This window comes from Sipha flava, unplaced genomic scaffold (assembly GCF_003268045.1).
Source record: "Sipha flava isolate LNK unplaced genomic scaffold, YSA_version1 19138_pilon_pilon, whole genome shotgun sequence".
NCBI classification, from domain to species: domain Eukaryota; kingdom Metazoa; phylum Arthropoda; class Insecta; order Hemiptera; family Aphididae; genus Sipha; species Sipha flava.
The window spans coordinates 8,305-21,088 of NW_020272618.1; the positions used below are offsets into that span (position 1 = coordinate 8,305).

The 12,784-nt window shown below is 31.3% G+C and overlaps 2 protein-coding genes across 2 annotated transcripts; both read left to right on the plus strand.

Moving 5' to 3' along the window:
• The first annotated feature begins 637 nt into the window (after positions 1-637).
• Positions 638-2,350, plus strand: LOC112681451 (piggyBac transposable element-derived protein 4-like). The gene has a single exon (XM_025551701.1). It carries the CDS (start codon positions 638-640, stop codon positions 2,348-2,350), a length of 1,713 nt encoding a protein of 570 aa, XP_025407486.1.
• A 4,508-nt stretch (positions 2,351-6,858) lies between these two features.
• On the plus strand, positions 6,859-9,098 carry LOC112681452 (general transcription factor II-I repeat domain-containing protein 2-like). The gene is made up of 3 exons (XM_025551702.1): positions 6,859-6,911; positions 7,724-8,547; positions 8,704-9,098. The coding sequence occupies exons 1-3, from the start codon at positions 6,859-6,861 to the stop codon at positions 9,096-9,098; spliced, it is 1,272 nt and encodes a 423-aa protein (XP_025407487.1).
• Positions 9,099-12,784: the final 3,686 nt, after the last annotated feature.

Consider the following 12,784-nt stretch of genomic DNA (forward strand, 5'->3'; position numbering starts at 1 on the left):
CAGTTCATGAATTAAATGTGTGCATATATGATACTCAAGGCAATTGTGGCAAATTGACAATAAAATATAAGGGCGACTTGGAAAAGTAGACTGAGAATCATAATTGATACTCAAGGCGTTCATGGCAAGATCAGTGAAATTTGAAAGGCAGTTAACTTGTTAATAATAATCATTTCCCGATTTCTATTATTTATGATTTACGTGGTCCCGCCCATGTCGTATGGTCGTAAGGATCTACATTTATGTATGTCCGTAACATAGATATTAACACGTTGAACGACGGTGACGACGCGTAGTCGTCATCCGATGTCGGGCGCGCCCAGCCGATGACGACTCGTAGTCGTCATATCACAATTATTTTTGTATGTTATATAAAATAATCAGCTGTTGGCGAACGATTATTATATTTAGTACGGCCATTCAGTATAAGTATTAGAACAAAAACAAACAGCTGGTTTCGGTTTCCCGGCATTTTTATGCTTATAAATTCGTTATCAATATGAATAGTGTATAGCAGATAAACATTTATTATTTTTCTATTAAAATCGATTTTAACACGTGAACGTGTTACTTTAAAAGTGTTTTATAGTTATATGGAATTCATTATTATAAGTATTATATAGTATATTATAATAATATGAATTTTCAAGATAGCCCGTCAACGAGTTCTAACACTCAAAAAAGTATGAAAACAAATATTTTATCTGATAGCGAGTTACTGGATATTTTAGAAAATGGTACGTTTTCGTCGGATGAAGATTTCGGCATTGATTCGAATGATGATGATGATGTATTGGATACAGGTAATTTATCAGATGAAAATGAAATAGACAATGAAGATAATAATTCGTGCAGTATTGATAATAATTTGTTGAGTTGTAATGAAAATCAATACGACTGGTTTACTGAATCCCCGACTGTAGAGAATATTGTCTTTATAGGTACACCTGGTCTAAAATATATACCAGAAGGAGATCAACCTATAGATTACTTTAATTTTTTATTTACTGACGAATTGTTGGACCTTCTTGTCGAAGAAACAAATGCTTATGCGGTTGATATTTTACTTAGTACTACTTCAAATAATGCGCGAATTTCTACTTGGTTTGATACTAATAAATCAGAAATGAAGTTATTTTTTTCATTACTCTTCCATATGGGTACAATAAAACTAGCTAGGATAGAAGATTATTGGAAGACAAACATGTTATTCAACATCCCATTTTTCCGCGAGCACATGAGTCGAAATAGATTCATGTTGTTACTTCGGGCTTTACATTTTTCTTGTAACCCTAAAGAGGGGGAACTGGCTCCTAGAAATAGGTTATATAAAATTCAGCCTATTTTAAATTATTTTAATTCAAAAATGAAAGAAATCTATGAACCATCCAAAAATTTGTCGATTGACGAATCAATGGTTTTATGGCGTGGCAGATTAATTTTTCGCCAATACATACAAAATAAAAGGCACAAGTACGGTGTAAAAATGTACATGCTCACCGAACCATGGGGACTTATTCATAGAGTAATGGTGTATTCTGGGCAAGGTCATGACGTATCCGAAGATTTGTCTCATACAGAGTTTGTGGTAGATAACCTTATGAATGGATTATTATATACAGGTAGATCTCTATTTATGGATAATTTTTACAACAGTGTGAAATTATCTAGAAACTTGTTAATAAAGAAAACATACGTAACGGGAACTTTAAGGCAGAATCGTAAAAATAATCCTATAGATGTCATAAGACAAAAATTAAAAAGAGGCGAAAGTATTTGTAGGTATACGAGTGATGGTATTTGTGTTGTCAAATGGAAGGACAAACGCGACATTTTAATGATTAGTACCGAATTTCCTCATGAAATGATTGAAATTTATACAAAAAAAGAAGTTAAAAAAAAGCCCATTTCCGTAAAAAATTACAACGAAAACATGTCAGGTATAGATAGACAAGACCAAATGTCCTCGTATTATCCATTTGAGAGAAAAACTCTAAGATGGTATAAAAAAATTGGCCTACATTTTATGCACTTGTTATTGATAAACTCATATTACTTGTACAACAAACATGTTAAAAAAATGAAATTGTATGACTACAGGCTTGCAGTTATACAAGGGTTATTGCCTGATAGTCAAAATATTCCAGTCAATTCAAAAAAAAGGTATTCTGAAACTCATTTACCGTTAAAAGTTCAGAAAAATAGTAAAAAAAGATATATGTACAAAAGGTGCAAATATTGTTATTCAAAAGGAATTCGTAAGGATACTATATATTTTTGTGCCGAGTGTCAAGACCAGCCTGGCTTATGTTTAGAAGGTTGTTTTAAAGATTTTCACAAACAAACTTAAGTCTAAGTCATTTGTTATACATTTTTTTTTATGGTTTTCATTATTTTAAATAGGTATTTATTTTATTTTATGTTTTTCTTGTATTGAAGTCACAATACCATTTATTTTATTATTTTATTATTTGTTATATTATTACATAAATTAGTATTCAAAGTATTCAAAGTTAGTTTTATACTATAATAAAATATTTTAAAAGTCAATAAAGTATTATTATTATTATATTATATTATATTTTTAAATTTTATTATTTCTTATATACAATTTATAAAACATGACGACACGTGGTCGTCTACGGCCATTAGGCAGTATAGTATATCACATGGCCGATGACGACGCCTGGTCGTCACGAGCGTTATGTTATCAATATTTACGCGGCTGGGTAGGCGCGACCTCTGAAATATACGCGGACGTCAACGTGTTAAAATGAATTCAGATTAGTTTTCAAAAATGTTATTGCATAATTGGATCGATCGGTAGGATGGACCCAAAATACATGAAATATAATAGGTACCTATAATAATATAACATGAATACATGAAATATTATTCATTTGAGCTTGGCTTCACATCATCACTACACTTGGACTTTGTATATGTATTTTTTCACTAGTGTAAAATAGTAAGATTTTTTACGTATTTTTTAGTCACTTAGATTTTGTTTTTATAAAACGTGATTTGTTTTATTTATAATAATTTGGTAAAATGGGAAATAAAAAACAAAAACTATCCAAAGGGAAAAAAATAGAGGAAATGTTTTATCACTTTTAAATTGGCAAACTCATCGCATACAAAAAACAGTAAGTGGATATATCTACTTAAATGTTTGTTTCATTACCAATTTCATTTTTTATTTTCGTTTAAATTATTTTGTAGAATAACACCGATAGTTTAACTATTCCAATTGAAGATCAAAATAACGAGTATGTAGAACAAATTACTATTGAATTGTTCGTAATATATTTTATTTTATTTTTGTACATTTACACGTTTTGGGCTACTGATACAATTTTTTTTTTTTTCATTATTTAGAATAAATACCGATGATGTAGAAATGGGTTGTAATATATTATCTCCGTCGACATCAAATACTAATCACAATCAAAGTTTTCGAACGGAACGTATAAAAACGGTTAAAGAACATTATTGTTGTTCATAAACCAAAATGTAATGGAACAAAACCAATTATTTAACTACCGGCTTTAAATCCGGCTTGAACCAATAAGTGATCGCCTCTATAGTAGGATATTAGTTTTTCCAAAAACGTGTTAATCCTTAGAGGCAAATTTTCATTTTTAAAAACTCGATTTTTAATATGAATGAAATTACATTCGATTCTACTTCTAGACGCAGTTTCTGAGCCGAACCCAAACTTTTTCCGCATTATATCCGACCAGCATGAAAATAATTTCATAGTTTATAATAATTTCATAATTTCATTACAATACATGGCTCTAGAGTTGGTGAGCACTGTGCATTATCTACGACACCAATTACGTTTTCTACTTTTTCTCTGGCTTTATCAGCTATTTGTTGGGCCCAATGTTTAAAATTGGCCATAGGTGTATATAACTCATTATCGTCTAAATGTATGTCTTGTTCAGGGTTTTGGAGCTCTATATTTGATTGTTCTAAAATGTCTAATTGATTCTTGTTACACGATATTAATTTGGCCAGATACATTTTTTGTTCAGCACAAGGTGTTTTTCTAAACTCATTATATTCAGTGTGGTCTCTGTCAGATGGCAAAACTTCTCCATCATATTTGCTGAGAATAATTATAAAAATTGCTTCTAAAATGTGTTGTGCTTCATCAGTTGATGTACTAAGAACAAGAAGACCCATCCCACGGGTAATTAATTCTTTAGTACGATTAAATTTCGAACTTTTAACTTCATTCCAGGACGAAACTAAATGTATGAAATGGTTAACGTCATTTCTTACATAACAGGTCGGCAAAACCACATCTTTTTTCAAAACAACCACTGTAAAACATACTTCAAGATACTTTTCAAGACTTTAATATTCTGTGAATGCTTGTACTAATGCCGATATAAGAGCAAGGGACTGGTCACATATGACTACTTGGAGCTCTAACGCCACACCTCTTCCATCTTTTCAACTATGTACTTATGGATGTCGTGTTATGTTGTTCCGATAACATTGACATAACTGTAAAATTATTATTGTTAATATTCATGACTCCTTCTTCTTCTTAAGTAACTTTCTTGTTCTTAGTAACAAGCAAAAAGTTGGTGACTTCAGGCGATCGGCCGGTACGTTGCAACCGGTTCCGATAACTTTTCCCACCTATGCCCGGTTTTCCGAGGTAGGTGGGTAGTATCAGAAACGGTGTTGTCGTTGCCCGGGTTGAGGCTGGGTAGACAGCGGCCGCGGCTCCGCGATAGTGGTGTACTTATTGTACCTGCACCAGAGCGGGACTACGTCAATTCTGGTCATTTTTTAGAAAGAGTGTTTGTTGTTTGAAACCTTGCTTAAGGTACTTACAGTATTTGAAAAATTTTCTCGGGTTATTGCTTTCTTCTTTAAGTTTTTCTAGTACTTTCTTTTCAGCTAGTCTTTTTTCTTTCCTAACTGATTATTTACTATCTCTTTATAGTGTTTATATTTTGCTTGATTTTCTATCGATGAATTTTGTATCATGTTTAAGCGGGCTTCATTGCGTATTTTAACCGCTTCCATACATTCATTATTGAACCAACTGTTCTTTTTACTGGATCTCGGTTCTGTTTCGAGATTTTCTGTAGCGGAGTTTATAACCTTTTAAATAATTGTCCATTTGGTTTCATGACTATCTGCTGCCGTATTTTCTACTCTTTCATTTATGTTTCGAAGTTCTTCAGCTATTCTTGTCCTATATTGTCTAACTTCTACTGGATCTTTAAGTCTATCTAAGTATATTGTATTTGTTTTATTCTTCCAGCTTACTGATAGTTTTTCAGTTAGGGTCGCTACTACCAAGTAATGGTCAGTATCTCCATCTGCCCCTCGATAACTACGAACGTTCTTTAACCATAAACGATGCAATTTATCGATCGTTACGTGATCGATTTAGTTTTTTGTTGACGCGTCCGGGGACATCCATGTCTGTTTGTAGATATCTTTTCTCTGAAAGTAGGTGCTATTGATGATAATATCGCGAGACATCGCAAAGCTTATAAAACGAGTTCCATTGACATTGGATACGATGTGGAGGCTTTCTTTGCCGATTGTTGGTCTAAATACATTTTCCCGGCCTATTTTTGCGTTCATGTCTCCAATTATTATTTTGATGGCGCGTCGGGGGAGTGAATCATATGTCCTTTACAGTTCTTCATAGAAAGCGTCTTTAGTTTCTCTGTCTTTATCTTCAGTCGGAGCGTGGCAATTAATTATTATTATATTCTGGCCACTAGTTTTGAGGTGGATGAAGCATATTCGTTAATTTATGGTTTCAAATTTATTGACGTTATGTAATAGTCTATCGTTTATCATAAAGCAAACTCCAAATTCATGCCTCTCATCCCCACATCCACTGTAAAACATTGTATCCGAGGCTTGTTTAAAAGTTACTTAACAATGAGGTGTTTTTAGAGTGATGGGGTGTTGGCCCATCGACAAATCTTCATTAATGAAGGACCCAACATTGTGGTGATGGTGCTTCAGCGATGAGATCTTAGTGTCCACCTACTTACCTGAGACGGCTCGAGGCCCTTCAGGCTACACCATCACCGGTTAACTGAGGTCCGCGGGGTTGTCACACCCGTTACCCAAAAAGGATACTCCATGCGGGGTCATGACTCCTTCATAAAGAAAAATTGGGCCACTACGTTTATTAAACCCTCTGGTTATTTTACGAACACACCCACTGGTGGTGTCAAAAAAAATCGTAGGTATTTGTTCCTTTTTACATTAATCTCGATAAATTATTAATTGTAAATTGCTTCAAAAATGAACAAAGAATTTATCAGAGCCAATGTTATGAATAGTATTTTCATACTCTGTCAGATACTTAATTTTGCTTAATGCTGTTAAAAGGTCGGAGTGAATTTGGTAGCAGCTAATGCTCTGTATTTTGCTACTCTTAATGTCCCTATGTTGGGAATTTGGGCGGAAAGAGCATCACCTGAAATTTTTAAATTTAAAACTCATTTAATAAATTAAGTGTCTAACATTTAAGTAAGTAAAAAAGTATACTAGTCTACTAGTAGATACTAAAATCCATAATAATTTTTATAATTATCAAATTTTGTCAACATTTGAATTAAAATGCCGATATTGTTGTCGTGGACTGGTGAGTGGCACGACGCACGATTTATAACAATTATAACGCAAGGTCTCCCGCGATCGGTGGGAATCCGTTCAACACGTCGTACCTTTTTTGTATTTTATTTTTTTTCCTGATTTACTGATATATTTATTTTATTATTAGAAATTAATTAATAATTATTAAAAAAATTATTTTATTATTATTTTATTTTATATTTTGTGTATTTTGTTATTTGAATTAAAATGACTGAAAACGAAGACCAAAATCTAACAACACGTTTTATTGATGATTACAGGTAATATTAATATTACATTTTAATTAAATTAATTAATTAAATTTATTTATTTATCAAGAATTACTTTTAATTAAAAAATTGTTGTTAATTAATTACATATTATTATTACTATTTTATATTATGTAGATCATTTCCATATTGGTTAGGGTTTTTTGAAGATTTTAAAAAAATTTTAATTAATTCAAGATTTGAATTAATTTTAACCAGAACAAATAATGATTTAAATTTTTTAACTGTAAAAACACCTAAATCAACGACTTCAGGTTCAATGACACTTAATAAAGTTATTTGGAAAATTCCGCATATTAGTGTAGACCAGGGGTCGCCAACCAGTCGATCGCGATCGAATAGTCGATCTTTCTAGGAATGTAGGTCGATCGTTATAAAAATTAATTTTACCATTATCGGTCGATCGCGTAATAAATAATCGGATAATGCGGATTGCTATATTGTATTCTTAGAATTTATCGGTTAATCATAATACATAGTCAGAATTATTGTCAGTTATAGATCGATACCGTCAATTAGTCGTCACGTGCAAGTGTGCAACGCGTATATGTTCCGTATATTTTCGTTAATAAGTTGCAAATTTATTTAGAATTTACAACAAATAAAATGAATGCAAATAAAAAGTGTAAAACTTATCATTTTAATCAGGAATGGGAGTTGGAGTTTTTTTTTGTTGACATTAAAGGCAAGTGCGTGTATTTAATATGCCGAGGTACTCTTTCTATTTTCAAACGTGGAAACATAGAAAGACATTAACGGACTAAACATGCAGATTTTGATTTAAAGTTTCCAACTCATTCCAGCTTACGACAAGATAAGCTAAAAACAATGAAATTAAAACTGAACCAAGAGCAGTCTGTTTTTAAAAATCCAAATAAATTAGCCCAAAATGTAACTATTGCTTCATTCAAAGTAGCATACTTATTAGGAAAGAAGAAAAAACCGTTTTCCGATGGTGAATTAATTAAAGAAGCGTCTGACTCATTATTTACGGACTTCAAAAACAAAAGTGAAATTCTAGGTGCCATTAGTTCAATTCAATTATCAAGTAACACAGTAATGCGTCGTATTGGAGCCATATCTTCAAATCAAAAAACTCAATTACAGACTGATTTATCAAAATGTTCATATTTCAGTTTACAAATGGATGAGTCTAACGATATGATTGATACTTCACAGCTTTCTATTTTCATCAAAATGTGTTTTAACGATTTTTCTGTTAAGGAAGAATTTTTAAAAGTCTTATCGTTAACAGGAAGAACTAGAGGAGAAGATATTTATAAAACGTTTAAACAATTTGTTGAAGAAGAAGAAATTCCAATTGAAAAATTAGCTAGTATTACAACAGACGGAGCCCCATCATTTTGTGGAAATAAAAAGGGATTTTTAGCGTTATGTAAAAATGATAATTCGTTTCCTCATTTTTTTCAATATCATTGTATAATTCATCAACAAGCATGTGGTACAGTTATAAATATAAACAATGTTATGGAACTTGTAGTGAAAATTGTAAACAGCATCAGAGATAAGGCATTAAAAAGACGTCTTTTTCGTGAACTGATGGACGAAGTAGATTGTCATTATGGAGATTTACTATTACATTCTAACGTTCGTTGGTTAAGTAAAGGTAAAGTACTACATCATTTTAAAGAATTATTACCACAAATTAAAATTTTTTTATAAGAAATTGATATTGTTTATGAAGAATTAGAAAATATAAAATGGCTTGAAGATTTTTCATTTTTAGTTGATATTACTGAAAAAATTAATTTCCTAAATTTAGAGTTACAAGGTAAAGAAAAACAAATTATTGATATGATATCACATGTTCAAGCGTTTTCTAGTAAATTAGCATATTGGGAAAATAAAATGAAAAATGGTGATTTCCAGCTTTTCCCTACTCTTCAAGAAACAATAATTAATTATTCTGAAAATGTTTATGAGCCTACAAACCATATAAATATAATTCAACATTTACGTTCCGAATTTAAAAGAAGATTCAACGACTTTAAAATACTTGAGCCAGTTGCGCAGTTTATATCAAATCCATTTACTGGGGATGTTGAGACAAAAGCGAATGAAATTGGAAATTTGTTTAATCTTGATATAACAGTTTTGGAAATGGAAATAATAACGTTACAAAATGATTCAATACTTAAGATTACTTCGGAGTTTTGAAAACACGCGAGTACTCAAAAATACCCAAATCTACGAAGCATTGCCCTTCGTATAACTTCATTTTTTGGTTCAACTTGGTTATGCGAGTCAACATTTTCGAGTATGAAATACTTAAAGAACAAAAATCGTTCAAGAATTACAGACAGTAATTTGGATTCAAGTTTCAGAGCAGCTGTTTCTAATTATATACCACAATTCTCAAAACTTGCAGAAAACCAATGCCAGGTATCACATTAATAAAATAAAATAAAAACACATTAATTAAATAACAATATCAGATTTATATAAAAAATTTTTTTACTTTTTCTCGTGTTTAAAATATCATATCAATCTTCGACCTAACATTAAAATACTTTTATAATTATTCGCCACGTTACCAGTTACCTCTTTCACTCCGGAAAGAACGTTTTCAGCATTTAATCGCTTAAAAATTTTTTTAAGAAGCACCATGTCAGAAAACAGACTGAATGGGTTAGCTATGGCTAATATAAATAAAAAAGAGCAATTCGATGAAAGTGAAATAATAACTGAATTCGCCAGAAATTCACCTAAGAGGATGCAGCTGTCAGAGTGGAGCAAGTGACTGAACACTGAAACCAAAATTATTATTATTATTATAAATTATATATTAATAAATATTTTTAAAACTATTCTAAAATGCTTGAATTACGTTTAGAAACTTGGTGGTAGATGGTGGGGGGGGGTTAAGGATGAATTCTCATATCCTTTCTTACCTTACTTATCCAAAAAAGTGGTTAGCCCCCCCCCCCATTTAAAAATCCTGACTACGCCACTGTATCCATGCACCCGATTTCTGAACGTGAAATATTTACCTTCTCTCAGAATCTATTTTCAAATACGGTATTTTCAAATATTTGTAAATAAAACCGCTTATACAATGAATAACTAACGTTTACAATGCATCATATTATTAGATACTTTTTAAAATTGAAATTGACTGAATGGGTAATTTTTGTATCTATCTACTGTTGGAGTAATAAAAACTCATTAAAAAATGAGAACTATTATTCTATAATATATCATACTATTTCATATTCATACTAAGTTATTAAATAGTATTTAAGGTTAACCATTTTATCACCATTATAAATTTCTTATAATTCTATCATATGCCAACTTTATCCAAAGTATTTCGGATGTCTAAATTATTTTTGACAATCATATAAGTTTTGATAAAATATCAGTATAAAATGAATGACAAATTCCAAATCCCAGTATGATATATTATTATAACAATTGGGAATTATATATCAACGTCAAAAACAATTCAAAACAGTATTTTCAACATTTCAATATGCTAATAAGAATTTGTTTATTTTTTGGATACATTAGAGGCAATAATTTAAATGTCTAGTTTAAAAAGTTTTATATTAGTTTATATATTTTTATATATTTTTTAATATCAAAATTATTCTGGTTGTTTGGCTTTGAAACTTATTGATAGTCATTGCAAATGTCAATCTAATTGGAAATTTAAAGCGTTTAAATTGTATTGGCACATCTGTGGGTATAATAGAGAATCGCGGTAATAATATATTTTCACCTCGGAATTTGCCATTTAAAATTATGACTTCGATAACATTTTTCATTAATTTTTTAACAACTTATCGCGTGTCGTTGTACAACCGTGGTAGGTCAAATTATGAAGCAAAATAACCGGAAATCCAACCTTCAATTTTAAATTATGCGGTGGCATGCCTGGTAAGTCCAATGAGTTTAAAAACTCTGTTAGATAATTTACAGCTTCAGTAGCATAGCAAACTATATCTATAGATATACCATGTCTCCTGGTAATAAATGTTTATCTTGAGATTCAATTCGTTGACGTCCACATTTTTTACTACTAAAATTGCCCTTTCTGCCAGCCACTCATGATTTATGTATTGTCTGTGTACATTGGAAAATATCTAGTCAATGAGAGCATCTTGCGAATAAATGATTGTGCAGAAATCGGTCGGTAATTTTATACATTCCGTTTTATCTGTAGTAACTTTCCCATCTCCAATATCTAACAATTGTTTTGAGAATCTTCTGCACGCAGCTTTTTTTGATTAAATCGCAAGTATCAAAATCGTTCGCTCTCTGTTTTTACATACATTTCGACCATGAATTGTTGACGAAGCTCATGATATCGTAGAATAATTTTGTCTTGATCTCGTTTAATCATCAACCGATATGCATAATAATTTTTCGAACTAACATTCTTATTTGTTTTGACACCTGTTGCGGGATCTTTTTTTGTTTAATATTTATGCAATAACCGTCATTTACTACCAAAAATAAAATTAATAGTTTTTAAATAGTTTTTTTTTATAGTTTTTTAATAGTTTTTTAATAGTTTTTTAATAGTTTTATTTAATAATTCATTTTCAATTGTGCAGTTATCGACCTGGTCAAAAAGGGCTATTTTTAGGGTTTTTCCAGCAATAATTCTAATTTTTCTCGCCGTAAAAACCATCCTTGAACTTCAACGAACATTTGAAAAAAAGATTTGGCCAAATTGGTCCAGGCGTTGTTGAGTTATGCGCTTACCAACACATTTTGCGATTCATTTTTATATTATAGATTATTTCTTCATTTATTTTTTCTTATTATAATTATTATTAATATTTAATGAGAATAAAATTCCAGATAAGAACAATTTTCAATTAATATTATAATGATATGTACGAACAATCTTATTATATAAGCTATCACACATACCATATATGACCATCTCCTTCCCCCCTATCAGAAGATTGCGGTGTCCGGGTATTACGACATTCGTGCGACTGATCGCTGCCAACGCCACCATCGCCTCTTCTATGTCTTAGCACATACCACGGGGTATACTTGTGTAAGCGTTTCCTATAAAATTATAAAAATACGCTGTCTTTGAACAACCACGGGCCGAGAACGTCATCACCCCAGGTCCGTCTCAAGATTTTTTCAAAAAGTGTTCGTCGACCAAATGATGGACTAAGCGTCAACTATGGGCCTTCGACGGGCGAGAAGTCGACAAGCATCAAGGCAACATCAAAATAAATATATATATATATCAAAAAAAGAAAAAAAACTGTAATGTATTTTTCACATTCCCCATTTCTCTAATTATTAGTTTTTTTTATTGTACAACAGCTATTCTGACATTTCCTCATCACTATTTTATTATTAATATTAAGACTATTAAAAGCTTCCGAGTTCCATCGACGTGCCCTAAGTGACACCACAACGGTGCGGCTCATAGGTTATCGCGCAAATGTAACCTTTGTGCGATGGGTGCGAAGTAAGCCCAGGGTCGAAATGGACCGGAACGCTCCGGTTCGTAAAAAAAATACGTTTATCGTTCCGGTTCAAACAAATTTTTACTGTACCTACCATATTTCTGTAAAATTTAAACATTTTGCAGAATTGTGCAATGTAAAATATTTAATAAACGACAAACGACCGCAACGCATTAGTAAATTTATTGCTTATCTTTAGATAATCGTTGTCCGCCGATAGTGTAGTTATTGTCTATCTCACCAAAACATACATGTAAAATGATAGCCAAGTTCAATACTATAATATATGCCCTGGTTGTTGACTTCAACGACAAAAGAAGTGAGATCTAAATGGATGCCAAGATCAATGTTCAGCCCAGAAATTTATTTATAACAACATAACATATAATTTCTTCTTATCAC

Coding starts and splice junctions, on each gene's coding strand:
- LOC112681451 (XM_025551701.1), top strand. CDS start 638: ATGAATTTTCAAGATAGCCCGTCAACGAGTTCTAACACTCAAAAAAGT.
- LOC112681452 (XM_025551702.1), top strand. CDS start 6,859: ATGACTGAAAACGAAGACCAAAATCTAACAACACGTTTTATTGATGAT. Junction 6,912..7,723: donor CGTTTTATTGATGATTACAG/GTAATATTAATA, acceptor AACTCATTCCAG/CTTACGACAAGATAAGCTAA. Junction 8,548..8,703: donor CGTTCGTTGGTTAAGTAAAG/GTAAAGTACTAC, acceptor TCCTAAATTTAG/AGTTACAAGGTAAAGAAAAA.